This window comes from Poecilia latipinna, unplaced genomic scaffold, assembly GCF_001443285.1.
Source record: "Poecilia latipinna isolate Pla-1442-1.1 unplaced genomic scaffold, P_latipinna-1.0 Scaffold167, whole genome shotgun sequence".
Taxonomy (NCBI): Eukaryota; Metazoa; Chordata; class Actinopteri; order Cyprinodontiformes; family Poeciliidae; genus Poecilia; species Poecilia latipinna.
In genome coordinates, this window is record NW_015112783.1 from 176,129 (window position 1) to 194,357 (window position 18,229).

General features: G+C 40.4%; 1 protein-coding gene across 3 annotated transcripts in view; it reads left to right on the forward strand.

Moving 5' to 3' along the window:
• The window catches only part of hdac4 (histone deacetylase 4), a 137,806-nt gene that overhangs the window by 106,222 nt on the left and 13,355 nt on the right, over window positions 1-18,229 (forward strand). For all 3 annotated transcript variants that reach the window (XM_015029909.1, XM_015029911.1, XM_015029910.1), the window contains 7 exons: window positions 3,611-3,718; window positions 4,949-5,004; window positions 5,083-5,170; window positions 8,237-8,356; window positions 8,430-8,527; window positions 13,517-13,635; window positions 14,230-14,363. In XM_015029909.1, coding sequence (XP_014885395.1) covers window positions 3,611-3,718; window positions 4,949-5,004; window positions 5,083-5,170; window positions 8,237-8,356; window positions 8,430-8,527; window positions 13,517-13,635; window positions 14,230-14,363 — 723 coding nt within the window. The remainder of the gene's footprint in view (window positions 1-3,610; window positions 3,719-4,948; window positions 5,005-5,082; window positions 5,171-8,236; window positions 8,357-8,429; window positions 8,528-13,516; window positions 13,636-14,229; window positions 14,364-18,229) is intronic.

Consider the following 18,229-nt stretch of genomic DNA (forward strand, 5'->3'; position numbering starts at 1 on the left):
AATCAAGCCCGAGCGTACCTCCAGGTTATCTCTTCCTAAATTTGACTTCCTCTCTACTTTGGGAGGAAAAAGGGAGCTGGAGTGCGGCGCAGATCTGCTCTTTATAATGGCAAATGGGACCAAATTGTTGTCTTCCTGTTATACAAGTTATACACACAAATACACACATGCTTACAGAGGAAGGAGGGGGTGTCTGAAATTAGACTTTCAGCTTGTGGAGATTCGTCGTTTCATTATTCCAGCACATTCCCGCTCCTTCATGGCTCTGACAAATCTTCCCATTTCAGTTTTTTTTTTTTTTTTTTTTTCTGCAGTTATTCTCTTAATTCCCTGCTGAAGGCAACATCAACACGGGAAACAATAAATTGTCTGCACCATTCAGCTTCAGTACAGCATCATTACTCTGATTTGTGTTTTAAATTCACTTCCCTTTTTACTCACTTTGTTTTTCACTCTGTCATTGTCTGGACTAATAACACACACAGACATCCTGCTTCCATAGGCTTGAAGAGGGAAGCGAAGAGTCAGGTGCTGCTGTTTGAATGCATGTGAATAATTGGTCGTCAGTTCAGAGCAACTCTATAAAAGCAGGAGTTTTGGTGCTTTTCTGCTCTGGAGCTTACAGCTGAGGGTGGACACAACGCCAAGAGGGAAAGATATCAATCTGGAAAAGCTTAGGAGGTTATTTCCAAATACAGTTGCCAGGAAGGGCATAGCAACACATCCGACTCATGACAAGAGATCGATATGGAGTTTGTGTGAATTAGACAAAATGGAAAACCAGGAATCCAAATATTTTCCTCAACATAAAAGTTTCACAGGTAACAAATCACCAATGACAAATCACTTTCAATTTCTGTTCAGTGTAAAATTACCCAGTTCAGGTTTTAACGGTGTAGGAATTGTTGATTTTGCACCATAAAGTATCAAGTACAGAACAAACTTCTTCGACTGAATTTAAAAAGCTTTTTAATTTAGCTCCAATAGTGCAACACTAAGAGAAATGCATAGAATCGACACATAGAGTATAATTATCAGAACAATGTCTGGACAATTGATAATGTAATGCATCAATAGACTATTTCTTTAGGACTGGAACGGCCTTATGGACTAACCTATGGATGTGATTTTGTTGACATGTCATTGCACCGTATCCATCTTATCATCACTGTGAATTTAATGCCATTATCTCCGGATAATACCGTTTACTCTCCAGTGACCATGTTGTGACCAGTCCCATTCTTCTAAGAAATGAAAAGAATCACCAGGCTCCCATCTTCCTTACATAAATGAATCAACAAAGTTTTTATATCTTAACAATACAAAACACAGCATATCAGCGCAAGCAGCCTGTATAAACTGTCAAGTGGGTGTTGAAGTGCTAATGCTTTGGGTTTATGTCGGAGCCACCAGACCTCAGCTCCTTGCATTTATTGAGTCGACCAAAGATTCTAGACTCAAATGAGATTTTATCTTTCAAATAGCTAAAGCTTTGCTGCTTTGGAGTCATGCAGACAATGACACAGTGATGTATGAGCAACAGTTGACCAAAATTAATCTTCAACCATTTAAGAGCTGGCAGTCGAAGGCCTTTAAACTTACCTAATTGTTCTCATGGGCATAATGTTTCATTCACTTTTGTAGACATTAGATTCTCCCCAGCAGTTCCAATCTCTCGCTTCTTTCTGTTTTTGTTTCTTTAGACTTCAAGCAAAGGCTTTGCAGTTTTATTTCATGATGGAGTCTTTCTTGGCTCTTGCTGTGGATGTTATTATGGAGCAATCATCCACGCTTGACGAGTCCCGTCACTGGAGAAAGGAGGAAAGACGGACCAGCCGGCTTAAATGCTGTCCGCTGATTGGTTGTTGGACTAAGTAGTTGAATCAACGGCAAAGACTCATGTTCAGCTACATCTATCAACTGACAGGTTTAAACTAACATAGTGAGTTTAGAAGAGCTGACATTGGTTGGTCTTCCCAGATCTCCTCCTTCAGCCACTCTGCACATGTGTGACACAAAGACCTCCTGTTTTCTTCTTTTCCTCTGCCAGCGTCTTCTCTCTGTGTTTATCACACGCTCCATCTGCCCGCACTATCTGCCATGACTGATGGAGGGAGTATATATTATCCTCTGTGCAGCCCTGTGTACAATCAATCACCGAACGCATTGTGCTCCACTTGGCTTGAGAAGCGAGCGTGTGTACATGCGTGCATATGGGGGCTGAGGGCCAGACGTGCCTCAGCATTAATCAGCCCTGACCTCTGCATGGTGAACCTGAGGCTTAGCATCCTCCAACACAAACACACAAACGTGCTGCACGAACAATCAAGCTGGAGGACTTTTTTTTTTTTCTTTCCAAACATAAAAAACCAAAACAAATAACTGCATCATTTTACAGCGGCTCTTATAATTACGCTCTCTATACAGTTGTAGTAAGTGGCGATGCCAGGCACTCTGTAAATTAAGGACAATATCTCTTATAGCAGTAACAGACAGACTTATTTTGTTATTTAGCTCACTGTGCAGTGTTACATTATGGCTATGAGTTATTGCCTTCAATTAAAACTCTGCAAGTGCCTGAATAAGCTTCTAAATATATGTTTATGAGTATATTGTTCATTGTATTCTCCCAATAAATGCATGTTCCAGTTTCTCCAGAGCAGACACACTGCAGGACTAAATGCAATCCTTAAATATGACGTAAAATAAGTGATTTTAAATGTGTTTTCAGTTGTTATGAGTTTGCGTCCTGAAGTGTTTGGGTATATGTGTAAAATACCCTTATTATATATTTATGTGTTTCTACAAGCCTTGGATATACAAGTCGGACCCCCAGTATTCACGGGACCATAACCTCCTGTGAAACACTCCAGACCTCCTCTAAAAATGCTTATGATTTTGTATTTTAACAATTCAAATACCACATATAACTAAATATGCATCTCAGCACCATCACAGAAACTAACAGTCACAGTTGAACTTATCACCGCTCTTGGGGGTTCAGCCAATCAGCACCAAGGAACATGAATAATGATCCTGGCTTCTTTGTAAATAACAACCAATAACGTATCAAGTAGCATCGAGAGCATAGATTCATATTTCAGCTTTTCAAGTTAGAATTTATTTTGAATATTGTAGATATGTTCTAGAAAAAAATGTAGGTAATTTTTTCCACAAACAATTTGGACTTATATTTGACAGAAAAATATAAAGTAAATCCGCAAAAAATAAACTGCATGAAACACGGTGGTTCCACTATATGCTACTCTCTTGATAGAGCAAGTGTGTATGTGTGTTTGCAGGTTACAGTTAGTTTATTATCCATGTGCTTGTTCTTACATTGCTAATCCAATTGAATGTAAAATTTTCTGTCATTCAAATCTTATTTTCTGTTTAGCATTTTTACAGCTAACAGATTTAAAGTCTGACCTCTGCAGAAATATGGACAATAAATTAATGTCCTTTATATTTATACTGAAAATCAAATGATAAATACGGAAGTTTGAACTGGATAAAGTGTGGAACTTTGAAATGAAACCCCCGGTATTCTTTTTCTCCTGTTAAAACGTCGTTTAAACAACAAATATTTTTTGTATTTGTGTGTTTGCAGGTGGACAGCGACACAATCTGGAATGAGATCCATTCGTCTACGGCTGCTCGACTGGCCGTCGGCTCAGTGGTGGAGCTGGTTTTCAAAGTAGCAACAGGAGAGCTGAAGGTGTGTTTAGAGTCAACTTCAACCTGACTGCTTGCTGACGCTGGGCGTCACAATGGTTGGTTTTCAGAGCGGGGTTTAGTAGTCTCTGTATGTAAGGAAGAAGAAAATTGGGCATAAAGCAAAGTTTGTTGAGATTTCTTAAAAGTGAGAAACCAAATTAAATGTTATAAATTTGCATCATGCCCATGGGAACCTGGTCCCAGAATCTTTTCAGAAACAATGCTGCACCCCGTCACACCTTTGCTTCATCATTAGCACCTTCCAGACAGACATCCCCACCCTGCGATGCTGCACCCCCTCCCAGCCAGCCTCCATGCGTCTTCGGGAGGGGCTGTTTGAACGCAGCGGGGAGACTCGCGCTCAGGCTCTGCAAACGCCAGCAGGCCCCACTAACAGGCCTCCTTTATTAGTCTTACACCAAGGCCACCTGCGGAGCAGCTGACGCACAGGGTGTTAACTTAGCACCAACACACCGCAGACTAATGACATTCCTTAGAGTGAGACAGTAGCACGCCATGCGGATACCCACACAGTTCGTTCCCTGGGACTGAGATCATTCAGACATCGCCTTGATCCATGCTTCTGCTCGATTCTTGATGGTATCTGACTGAAATGAAAGGAGAAGTTGTGTTTTGCTTGAAAGGGAAACGGCTACATTTTTAAGTTCCCGGGTATAGACTTGGCAAACTGTCAAACTTGTGCGCACACATTCCCACTTAAGTTTCCCTCAGAGGATCCTCCACTACCAAATTAATGACCAAGTTCCACCTGCACCAACAGCTTCTCAGAGAGCACACACACTCTCTCCAGCCTTCACACACGTCTTTTTCTGTCAATAGTCATTCTCCTGTCTTGACTTGGCAGTGGGAAGGAACCCCCTTCTGTCTCATCATTGCGCTTACTCTCACTTTCATGCAAATGGTAAAATGTCCTGAAACCAGCTGAGGCTCTTGTCACCTCAGTAATCATCCGGCTGGTTGCTAATGCGCAGCAGCTGACTCAACATCATTAGTCCAGCTTGCATCGTTCTGCATCAGCCCAGACGTCTATCTACTGTCCCCCGTAAGCAATGCAAGGCTCCTAGATCAGTTGATGTGAGTGCTGCATCCAAAATCTGACCCAAATCAGCCTGTGTTGCATTATGTGTGTGTGTGTGCACACATTTCTCCTCTCTGATTCGAGGTCAGGATCAAACTCGTCACTTCCTGACCTCCTTGCTTTTGCTTTCAGAACGGTTTTGCTGTAGTTCGGCCACCCGGACACCACGCTGAGGAGAGCACACCTATGTGAGTAGTTTTCAGATTATATAAGAGTTTGATTTCAGATTTTAAATATGATAACACCGTTTTGTTTTTATTTTGTAGGGGCTTCTGTTACTTCAACTCTGTCGCCATTGCAGCCAAGCTCCTGCAGCAGAGGCTTAATGTCAGCAAAATCCTCATAGTTGACTGGGTGAGTCAAATTAAACTGGCCTCATTTTTGTTCCACGTTTGATTTACAGAATCACACCAGTTTAAAAATACTCGGCAGCTGCCTACCTTCTTTTTTAGTCATGCATTTTGCAAAAAACGTTTCTGCCAAAAGTTGCTGAATTGATGACACTCCATGTGAAACTTAGGCATCCTATTGGCCAATAAGAATCAAAGGAGTGGAAGCAAACTGTCCAGGTTGTGTGTGTGTTCATAAGTGAAAGATTTATGTGGGGAAGACCAGGAAGGCAGGAGAAATGTCTGAGACCTCATAGATCAGCACCCCACCCAGGGATTTAAAAGATATCTGTGGTGTGCTTGATTTACTTGTAATTTTCCATTGTGGTAAATCATGACTTGTGATGAATTTCCGGCAACATTCAAATCACATTTGTTGTCCTGTTAGTACAGGCAACAATTTTTCAACAGAATAATTGCACAAAAATCCACCAGCAGTGAAGAAAGATAGCTAAAAATTATATATTTTTTTTCAAATAACTTCTCTTTGTTTTACTTGTCACATTTGTGAATTAATGAGGATTAAATGTAACACGCTTTCTTACCTGATACGATTCCTGCTTTATTACAATTGCTGCTTGTTAACCTCTTTAATTATCTGTCATGAACGTCCCTCATTCTTGGGTTGTAAATGTGTGAGAAGCTGGATCTTTGGGGAAAATAAGAGTATTAACCCATTTTATATGTTATAGTTAAATCTTCTTATTAAAAATACAATTTATCAGCAAATAGTCCAATGTTTTCACTTTGCTCCATCTCAAAAATGTCCCATTCTTACAGGAAACCATGGAAGGGCACATTGTCAATTACTGGCAGTACTGTTGAAATATGTACTGTGGCTTTTTAAGCTTTTAGATATAAAGAAATATCCACTTGGTGAATGCCACCAAATAACATTTGGTGTTTAGTTCCAATGGGACAGCTTTACTTACCGTTTCATTTCACGTCTCATGATTTGTAGGTACATTTTCCACCACTTTTTGTAAATTTATCTCAACACTACAGAAAAATAAATTGAACCTTCACTTCCTGTACGCTCTTCAGGTCAGATCCTCTCCTTTCAGTGATCTATACGACAAAGGCCACGTCATGTCCAGGAGCCTTGCTCCCCGGCTGGTTGTGGTTACTCCCTAAAGCCCGTCGAAGGTCCCTTTCATTTCCTCCTTGTCCGTCACAGACGGAGCAGAGTGTCGTCGTCGAGCCACTCTCCTCCAGCTGAAATAACATTTTTTAGACTCTTGTGTTTCAAATCATTCTTAAATTCAACAGATGAGATCATTTAATTGATGCCATGTTGTTAGTGAGAGTAAGCAGCTATTAACGATGAGTGTTTTATTGAGTCTTTTAAGACCGTTTCAAAGCCACAGCTTAGTTGCAGTGTGACATTTACTCTCTCTGTATTCGGTTAGTTCAATGTGACGGAGCCATCACGGGGAAAGTTTGTGAAAACTTTATTTATTCGTTTAGGGTGCCGACACACCTACACCGGGAGTCTGTCAATGCTGGAAGACATTTCTCTGAAATCACCACAAACCATCCAGTGTGCACAAAAACCTCTAATTTACTCCCATTACATTTAAACTCTGAATTTTCCCTTCAAAACTGTTGGTAAAAGATTTATTTAAGCTGTCTGATCTCCAACATAATAAACTACAGATAAAAACAACAAAAAATTCAGCCTCTTATAATTTAAGAATGGTTTCTGGATGTTATGGTTTGTGTCAGAGTAACTAGTCATTTTAGACTTAGTCTTTTGTTTTTGTTTTGTTTCTGCCTGACTAATAAAGCGTGTTGTGCAATGTTATCCTGTAATAACTAATCCCGGAAAAGGGCGGGAACTACCATGGCAACCGTTAAATAGGTTCCTTGAGCCACACTTGAATTGAGCCCTGGTGAAGTTGTTTAAACAATCTCAACATAAATAGATGTTTTTTTTAAACTTTATTTTTATATAAAGAAGTTAATTCACAGTTCAAGGCTTTATATAAACAAACGTTCTGGAGTTTATACAGTCTAACAACTTTCCCAGGGTCTTTTGAATATAAATAAGCCCACATCCTTTTAGATCCACCGTACATACATGATTTTATATGGTCATCCTGAGTCGACTGTTATTGTTATTAATCATTTAATGGTGGTTTATTATATAATTCACTCCAGTTATGATGCTTTTTAACATCATTCATTATGTTGCCTGGTCCCATTTAAATAAATGAATCAAAGCATTAATGGTTGATTAGTGATGCATCGATCCACTCTTTTCACTTCCGATACTGATACAGATTTTTAAGGTTTCGTACCAGTTCATACCGATCCGATACAGGAAAACAGTGCTGAATTGACTAAAAATGTTTTTTTAAACACAGATATAATAGTACTAAATTACAAATTTATTTAAACTTCACCAGTATAGCTCACTTAAATAAAGCAGTAGTTCCATAATCTTGGTCAAACATGCAAAAACAAGACAACTTTAATTTGTCCAGGCGGTGCCATTATGAATGTAACAGCCAGTATAAAAGAAATAATAAAGAAACTGAAACTGATGAAAACAAATGGTTGACTACCTTGTTCAAACATGTCACAATAAACTGCAGCAAACCTTTCAAATGATTCGGAAAGTACAAATAGGAATTCTAAATATAATGTAAAATAGAAGATAAAACGTGATGTTGCTCAAAGCACAAAGCACAGAATTACACTGAATAGATCTTCGCTTATGGATCGAGCACCAATACTCGATGTAGAATTTTTTTTTACAATATCGAGACTGATACTGATGTCATTATCAGATTGGTGCATCTCTAGTTTGGGCATTTTAAAATATACATTATGAGATTATGATGCTATAGTCAAAGATTATTTTAACTGATGTATTTTGAGTTCTTTTTCACAGCCTAAATAAAGGTGTCAATCAGTATGCAGAATGCCATATCACTACAGTTACTGTATGTCATCTCATAATGATGATTTTATTTTCAAAAATGTGTTTGCGATTGCTTTAGCCTGCATTCTTTTCTAATCATTTTAGGATGTTCACCATGGCAACGGGACCCAGCAGGCTTTCTACACAGACCCCAGTGTTCTGTACCTCTCTCTACATCGCTATGACGACGGGAACTTCTTCCCTGGCAGCGGCGCTCCAGATGAGGTCCGTCATAATCCTTCATCATCCAATGTTTTATTTATATTTCTGCACATTGAAACATGTTTATGCCTCACAGGTGGGCAGCGGTGCAGGTGTGGGCTTCAACGTGAACATGGCATTTACCGGGGGCCTCGAACCTCCCATGGGGGACGCAGAGTATCTGGCTGCCTTCAGGTAAATCGACATTACCATCAACTTTAGCTGACAGTTGCTTTGATCTTTTCTTTTTTGTGTTTTTTCTTCCTGGATCTATTTCTGAGAAAAACAAAGAAATGCCAGCTGTAGTGTTTTGTATTTTTGGCTCTGGCTTTAAAAAACTGGCCACAAGTTATAAATATATTATCTGCTGGGAGCCGTTGAGTAGGCAGGGGGCTTGTCGTCAAGCCAAACCTCATGGCTTCTATTTGGACTAAATATAAAACTTCTCCCACTCACCCTCAACACTTCCACACATGCCGACACACACCCACTCAGACACACACTGTACATGTCACCTACCCGTTTTGATTCATGCATCTTGAACGCGGCGGGACTGGATCCCTTCCAGGGCTCTTTGAAGATGAGTCCGTGTTCTCAGCTGTGCGTCCATCTGGTCTGAAGCCGGAGCATCAAACTGACCGGCCTGACCGTCTTATCACAGCCGTCGGCACGCAACCTCCAGGAAGCACAGCTCAGCCTCCTAATGCACATCAGAGCTCTGCTTGCTCTCAGTCACCCGCTTGTCTTTTTACTCTTCCCTTTCAGCCCTTCTGTCTGCATGTCAACAGCTGACAAGCAATGTATCTGATCATTTATGTCGGTAACTTGGAACACAAAGCAAAAATAGCTGGTTATCACACTGCAAAAATACAAAATCGTATTCTTGCTCTAGTTTCTGGTACAAACATCTTAGTACATGTGAAGTAAGACAAAACTAACTTACAAGTAAGTTTTCAGCAAGATAGATCAACTTGTTTTAAGTCAATAATTTCCTATTATTGATTTTTTTAAAACGTGCTAGTTTCACTGGCAGATTTTTTTTAAAGTTATAAGAAGACATGTTTCCTATATCATAAGTGACAAAATCAGCCAGTGGAACCTGATAAAAAAAAAAATATATATATATTTATCAATAGGTATTACGGTATTATAGACTTAAAACTTGTAAGTTAATTTTGTCTTATTGTGAGTGTACAGAGATATTTGCACTAGGAACTTTGTGATTTTGCAGTGCGTACATATGCTCAAACAAAATCAGGATCATTTAATAAAATTAGATATGCATTTCTACTAAAGGTTTGGGTTTAAAGTTTGTGCTACAGATGTGTGTTTGTATTATTGTTCACAGTGACTTCAAAAAGTATTCATATTCCTGGAATTTTTTTGCTTTTTTGCATTTTGTCATTTCGCAACTACAAGCTTACAGTTTGTTGCGAAATAGCTCAAAACTGGAAATTGTTTCCAAAGAATCAGAAAAAAGTCTTTCTACTTTACTTTGAGGAAAAGACTGAAGCTGCAGAGATGCTTTTCCTCAGCAGGAAAAATCTGTAAGGGAAGATGGATGGAGCTAAATACAGCAGAAAACTGGAAGAAACCCTGTAAAAGGCTGCAAAAAACTTTACCTTCCAGCAGGACATTGACTCTAAACATACATCCACAGATACAGTGAAATGGTTAAGATGAGATTATAGTTTCATGTTTCAATGGCCCAATCAAAGTACAGACCTAAATCCAGTTGAGAATCTTTGGCAAAACTTAAATACTGATGCTCCTCATCAAGTCCAACTGAGCTTGAAAGAAAAGTTGTAGTGAACAATGATTGAAAATAAAAGCACATAAAATTTAAAATCCCCACAGGAGAGCAGACTAAAGCGGGGTGGATATGTTTGTGATGCTCTGTACAACCACAAACAGAACGCATGATATTTTCAGTCCCATTTTGTTAAAGCAGTGTGTCTTGGTTCTCCCGCCTCTCTCCTCCCACCTCTTTCTGCCGGATGGGGGTGCATGCCCTGCAGCCGGCACCTTTCCATTCCTCCGCTGGCCTGCGCCACGTTGCATTTGCAGGGGATCAAGTGTGAGCCTCCAGAAAGCACAGAGAAAAAAAAAGATAAGAAAATTGGTCCTAATGAAAACCAGAAGCACCGTCTCTCTTTCTCTCTCTCCGTTTTTCTGCCCCCTTCCCCCCCAGTCCCTCTCTTTACCATGAACTTGGAGAGAAGAGAGAGAAGGAGAATTAAAGTTAATTCAGAACAGCTTTCTGCAGCAGCAGATGACAGGACTTTGAAGTGTAAGCGTGCGTGTGTGTGTTTTTCACTTTCTTCATTCTTTCTCTTCTGATTTTTTTCTTCTTTTTTTTTTATGAACGAAGAGGGAAAGCCTTCAACCTCTGCAGTTTAACCTTTTATTTGCCGGTTTGATGCAAATGACTGCATCTACTTGACAGTTTATATTTCCTTCAGACAACATTTCAAAGGGTGGGTGAGTCTGAACGTATCTGATAAAAATAATATGAGACTGTAGCTTCAGTGATGTCATCGTTTTTATCTCCATCTAAACCTAAATCCTACAGAACTAATTTTAGTTGGGGGTTTTTTCTGTCTCATCTAATTAACTAGTAAACATTATCTTTACATTTCTAAGCACAAAAAACAAGCCACAGACAACTATTATTCACCTGTTGCTAGGTAAAGCAAACAACCCCAAACAATAGGTGACGCCGCATATCTGACAAGTGACTCTAATCGCAGTAAAGTCGGATTGGACCCGAGCCGACAGCTCTGAATGTTCTAACCGCTTTTCTCAGGATGTCCCGTCGCTTAAGGCTCAGTCGTAAACTCTCCCCTCCCCTTCATTAACAAACCGTCGTTTTTTCATCTCTGCATACGTAGCCTCTGATTCACGCCCAATTAGTGCTCCTCAGAAACCGCTGGCTTCCTTCTTTGCCAGTCGTCTAATTGTTTACCCCGGCTTTTTATTTCGCTAAATGTCAGGATATTATTCTAGAGTCAGGGGGGGGGGGTGGGGGGGATCGGGGGATGACACCAGGAGTATTTCTCTTCAGAACCAGATCTGTTTCTGTCTGAGCTCAAGGCTGAACGAGGAGGAGGTGTGGAAGCCAATGGTGGTTTAGGTGTCCTTGGTAGTCAAGGTTTCCCTCAACTGCGTCTGTGGCTGACTGCCTTTATTAAGTGTGGGGTCCTTCATGGCTCAGATCCTAATAACCAAGGCTGTGGATTTAAATGGGATGATTATTTTGCACATCTACAGGACTTACATCAGTTTCGTCTGTGTTCTCTTTCCAGATAGTCTATCTCATTGAAATGTATTGATCGTCTCTCTCTAAAATACTGCTACATGCTTGAAGGAGTACAGTGACACTCGCTGCACATATTCCTGCTGTCTGTGACTCCCAAAAACCTTGTAATGCTACCTCTCCTTCAGACAGCTGTGTGCGCGTTAGCTTTCTGTTGTGGTGGGGGATCGAGGGGGCGCGTAGAGCTCAGGGTTATAATTTGGTGGTGAGCAAGAGATGGAAAAGCCTGTGGTCTACGGAGTTCAGGGCGAGCTGCCTGCCCACAGCCAGCTAACCAGCACCATGTTCCTGAGGTCAGCAATGTGCTGGGGACCTACAACAGAACCCTGTGGTACTCCATCAGTCACAGACCTCATCAAAATACTACTTGGCCAAATATCCCAGAGACCTAAATAAAAAATAAAAAAAACGTCAACAATCCCACAGTGATCTGGGGAGAGACACTTGTTTTGCCATCTGGAAAGCCTAGCTGTTTATGAGCCAAATAATACCTGCTAAATGCTGAAGCCACATGCTCCCAAAGGCAGGAAGTGATATAGGCTGGCAGGATGTGGGCCTTGCATAAACTTTTCTAATAATTTCTAGATATCCAATAAACAGGAGCTGTAAAAGCAGTGACAAACTGCTCCTGTTGAAGCTCTGCCCCATTCCACGCCGACACATTTCAACTTCGAGATCGTTTTTTTTCCCAATTGGTGAGAAAATGTTAGACCCATTCTACGTACTCTAGATATCGGATATTGTAGAGAAGACTCTGAGGAAATGCTGGTATGTCCTCATTGGCTCAGACTTATGATTTTGTCTCCAGCCACTCACTTTAACTTTGGCACATTCCAGTGTCTTACTGCAAGAAAGCAGCATGGATGAGGTTATTTGTTATTTGCCAATTGAATAGTCACTTTGCATGTATTCGCTCTTCCCTTATGCCAGTTTTCTGTTTCAACCATCAGAGTACCAAATAGGAGCAAATCATAGTTTGCTCTAATAATCTTTCCAGAGATTAGGAGAAACTAAAAGAGGGTGTGGACTTTGTGAAAGGTTGAAGTTATCCAATTTATTGAATTCAAGATAATCTTCTTTTCAATTTTTACGGTACTGTTACCACAAGTTGGCGCGTCATTCCACTTGGACGCAGATTTAAAACAAAAGCTGTCTAAAAACACTCAAAAATGGAGATTAGATTAACCTTCTTTTGCAAAACTTTCCTGTGCACATAATGCATCCCCTCTTCTTCCAAACAGGATCAGCATACAAACCTCCCTGGACTTTCCAGCCACAATTTGCAGTGAATCATTGCACATTTGCCCCGCTGTTGATCTCATTTACGTCTGAACACGGGGAACCCATGCTAACCAGTTGTTTAGTGAATTAAATTTATATACAAACAGCCGTCAATCACCCCACCCATGCAGTGTTAGATGCATCATACATAATTAGCACGCATATAATTACATCTGTCCTCCTGTTGCTGCTTTTGACTTGACCGTGGGGTTTATTCCTGCCACCAAATTTCCAGAATATCCACTTCAAACAGGACGTGTGGTAATTATTCCTGTCACATTACTGTACGTCCAAACAGACTCTGCGAATGTTTGGTCTGCGGAACCTGTAAATAAAAGAAATGCGTGTCTGCCGAGAGGAGCAAAGGTTTCTGAGTCTTACCAGAAATGTTTTCGCTGTGATGTTCACTGTGGACTTCACCGCAGTTAATACTGAGCTTTCATGGATCCCTGTATTTGTTTTCATATAAAGCTAAAAGCTAAATTTCCATGGGAAGTGAAGCAGAACATTGCAAATTTAGAACTTGCCATTTACTCCAAGCCATCAGATTTTCTTTACAAAACTGTTGTTTGGTTTTGCCTCTGCAGAACGGTGGTGATGCCCATCGCCAACGAGTTCGCTCCAGATGTGGTTCTGGTGTCCTCTGGCTTCGATGCCGTCGACGGACATGCCCCGCCGCTGGGAGGATACAAACTGACAGCCAAATGTAACTATTGATCACAATAATAACTGGTTACTTTACTAAACTCTATTTTTTGTCAACTTAAATCTTAAAACTCTTCTTTGACTACCTTTTTGCGAGGAGACACTTTCTATTTGTAGCTGAATTTCTTTGGTACTCCAACAGATGTTGCCGTGCCAAGAAAAAGCTTTCCTGTGTTCACACTGGATATCCTAAGTAAGAGCAGGGTTCCTGCCTGTCAAAGGGAATAGGGTGGGTGGTTTACAGAGGATTGCAGAAAGAGGAGATGAGGTAGAATTTGGGTAAAGTGTGTTTGAATAGCTTTATTCATCTGCTCTCCTACTTCTGAGAGGAACATCAAAGGCTTTGACCACGACTAAATGCAAAGCCGTGTTTATTAAAATTAAACCTGGCTCATATTAGGGCTAGTTCTTGGCCTCCAGTAATTCCACAGGGCTCTCCTTTTTTCCGCTCTTCTTCCACCGTCTCATTCAGTCCTTCCTTCATCCATTTTTTTTGTCTTTTTGCTTTTATCAGAATCCCAAAAGGAAGTTGGAAGCTCAGCAGTGATTCATTTTTTCCCTTCTCTGTCTTTGCTGTGATTTCCTTTGTCTTCAGGCTTCAGCTACCTGACCAGGCAGCTGATGGGCCTGGCCGGCGGTCGCTTGGTGCTTGCCCTGGAAGGGGGTCACGACCTCACGGCCATATGCGATGCCTCTGAAGCCTGCATTTCTGCTCTGCTTGGCAATGAGGTAAGTCTTGCTCACCTGTTTTTGGTAACTGCTGATATTTTCGCCCAGATTATTGTGAAATGATCAAATATTAAGTTTCAAGGTGTCTCGTAGAATTATTCATACCACTGTTTTCACGTTACAACCAACAACTTTAATGTGTTGATGTTGTAGACTAACACAAACTGGTGCATGAGTATAAAGTGGCAGGAATAGATAGGTTTCTTTTTTTTAAATAACAATCTAAAAAGTGTGGCATGCATTTGCATTCAGTCGTCCAGAGACAGCTACACTCTGAATATTTTGCACATTCTTTGTGAAATTCAGATCAGATGGAGGCAGTTTAAGCACATTTAGTTTTAAGTTTTGTCTCAGATTATCAATTGAATTTTCATCTGGACTTTGACCAGGAGTTCTGGCTTTTGTGTTCTGATGGAAGGTGAACCTTGACCCCAGTCTTTTGCAATCTGACCGGTATTTTTCCAGAATTGCCCTTTATTTAATGCAATCTTCACATCATAGAAACATCCCAAAGCATGATGCTGCCTTCGTCATTGTGTTTAACCATGACGTTTATTCATGCTGCCATATACAGTGTGCAGTTTTGGTTTCATCTGACTGGAGCTCCTTCTTTAAAGTTTGCTCTGTTCATTGAACAGCTTCATTTATACTAAAAATACTTTACACAAATTGGAGAACTAGGTATTATTTTCCTTCTGTAGTTATAGAGTATGTTGTGTTGGTCCATCAAATAAAATACCAAATGACGCATAGCTATTAAAGTTTGTGAAATGAAAAAAATAAAATGCCTCAGGAGTTATAAATACCGCTGCAAGGCATTTGTCACAAACAGCTGGTGAAAGACCACATTGTTTTAAATAAATTAAATGCATGAAACAGAACACACATTAAAAAATGAAGCTTTCTGCCTAAAACCACATGAAAAAAGATCAATATTAGGTTCTTCTGCTGTATAGATATTAAAACAAAAACTGAGAAGAGCCAGAAAAATCTTCCCATTACTGCATCGACCTCTTTAAGTTAACCGCATCTCTTCCTGGTGTCATGATTGTCTGTCTTCACCACCTCTGAAGCAGGACAACAGCATACGCACACTGCACACAAGCACGTCACAGGGCGAGGATTTCCAGGCAGAAAGAGTAATTGAGGGAGTGTGTGGGCTGATCTGTGGCGCTCAACAAACACTGGTGCTTTGTGACACAGAGCAGAACAGTTTCTCTTCTAAGATCACTTATTTGGAGCCGCATTTAAAATACGTAGCCGTCTATTTATCTTCAAAATGTAGCTTCAAGAAGGAATGATAATCTACAGAAGTGTATGTTGACAATTTACAGTAATTTATCTTTACTGAACTGTAATTGCACTGGCAGTTTGTACAGAGGCAATAATCAGAATAACCTCGAATATATGTGCAGAAAGTGGCCGCTCTGATGCTGCTGGACGAGCTGCGTATTCAGTTTTGAGGGAACTCTCTCCTAAAACTGTTTATTTTTTGTTTTTTGTAGATTGTGATTTATAAAAAACCATAAGCATCTACAATTCTTCTAACCCTCACATGACCCAATATCAGTGCTTATGATGACCATGTCACATCACATCATAAAGCCCAGATGTGTTTTTGTGTTTTCCAGCCTTCATTTTAAACCAAACTTTGTTCATATTGATGAAAAAATTCAATTGTACAAGACCTATCAAAATATTATCAGCTTGAAATCAAATCCAATCACACTTAAAGTCATATCTGTGCATCTTAGGACAACTTGTTTCCTTCCTGCAGATTATTTGAGCTGAGGTTTTTGGCATTGATGGGGAAAAAAACAACATTGTCCCATGCTGATCTTGGAGTTCAAGCAAAACAAACAGAACAATAAGGGGATCGAGATTTGTAAATCGTAAAAACTGGAACATTTGGATCGTCAAGTTACACTGGAGTTACTTTGCTTGAATTGTTATATTGTATGAAAATACTCCTTTGTGTCAAACCTGTTAAAGAATACAGAACTTAATGGAGCTGTACACATCACTCACTCGGGGTTTTATTGAGGGAATGATTCAGATCTTCATAAACGAGAACGTAGCTGCTCACCTAAACGTGACGTATCTACAGTTATAGCCATAATTGAAAAGTTTAACACAACAAAATGTTAATAGGCTATGATTGGAAAACCCTTCTTTTCACCTACCATAACAAATGTAAACGTGCAAGACTTTGCGGAACCCAGGAGACTTCAGATGGAACTGCTTGCATCAGATGAGACCAAGACTGCTTTTACACTAGAATGGTTTGCTTGGTTCACTTGAACTGGACCAGAGTTTTTCCTTGGACAGTCACTCATTTGGTCAAGTGTAAAAGCTCACAAAGTTGGTGCAGACCTAACAAGTGAACTCTGGTCTGCTTGAAAACATGTCTTAGTTCACTTGTATGTAAACCCTCCCTTAAAGAGGGAGTGCAAGACTATCGAGCATCTATATTATCTATAGCAGTGATATCCAAAGTCAGTAGTCAAGAATCTATACCGTACATGTCAAACAGGGTCTTTTCTTGAACATATGATTGTTCATTATCGCACCCCTGTATGTCTAAGTGACATGTTCAGGAGATAATTCAGTCATTTGAACCAGTTGTGCAGAAGCAGCTGCATCTGAAACCTTTGGGAAAGCAGCCCTGAGGACTGGAGTTGGACACACTGATGTAGTCAACTCCACTTTGTGTACGCTTATAAAAAGTTATGGGAGAAGATTTAGAGTTGCCCTGCAGACCAAAGGGGAGTTTGCATAGTATTAATAAAATGTTCAAAGCAGGACTGCAACTCCAGTCCTCAAGAGCCACTGTCCGGGAACGTCTGCATGCATCCCTGCTCCAATACACCTGATTCAAATAAATGGTTAATGATCAGACTGTTGCAAAACGTGCTGATATGTCAAGGAGGTAATTCATGTTGAATATGTTGAACATGAACTCCTTGTTTTAAAGATTTCTTTCCACCAATGATCAATTGTCTCAAAAGCTTCCCAAGATTTCTTTGCACATCTTCACCAGGGGTTAGGGTTAGGGTTAGTCAGACCTATTGTAACATGGCTTCATCTCACAACAACACTATGACATCTGGAAAGGTTTCAGAAACTCGAGGACATCTCAGAGGGCTGGTTTCTTTTTGCTGTCATAGTTCTCTTCCCTGAACATCCAGTTTGAGAGACTGGTTTCTTGTTTCTTACCATACCGCCCTACAGCCAGATAATGAAATGTGCCAGAGGCTTTGCTTCTAATGTTTCATCAGCCTGCGGGACACCTCTACCTGCAGGAGTTTGAAGGAGGTCTCTGGGTGGTGGCCATATTGAGCTGAGAATTTGAGAATGGGCAGGAGGCAACAGGGGGCGTCCAGTCCCCCTTCCCTGCAGGGCAGTGCTCGCCCACATCTGAAAACGCTTACCCTCACACCTCTTCCAGCAGGGTCAGTCTGGGTCCAGGGAACAGACAGTTAAAGGAAACCGAGCAATCATTTGAAGTTGAGAAGGAGGAAACTATTGTAATTCAGCAGCTCTGTAAACTGTTGTACCTGTGGAAGAATGAAATGGATTGAATTCAGAATGAATCCAATGTAGGCTATCGTTACTCAAAATGTGCATGTGTTGAGATTAATTTCTAGATTAATTTAATTCGAATAGGTTGTGATTCAATCTTCTCTAGAGAGTTCGTCTGGAGAATGTTATAGGAATTCGTTGATAAGTAAATACCACAGCATTTTAGTGCTGCATTCTAACGTTTTCCCGACTTGTCCAGCTGGGAACAATGACGTCAGCTGATTGAACAAAAGCAGATCTTTTTGTTGTTTGGATCTTTGATTGCTAAGGGCGACAGTAAAAAA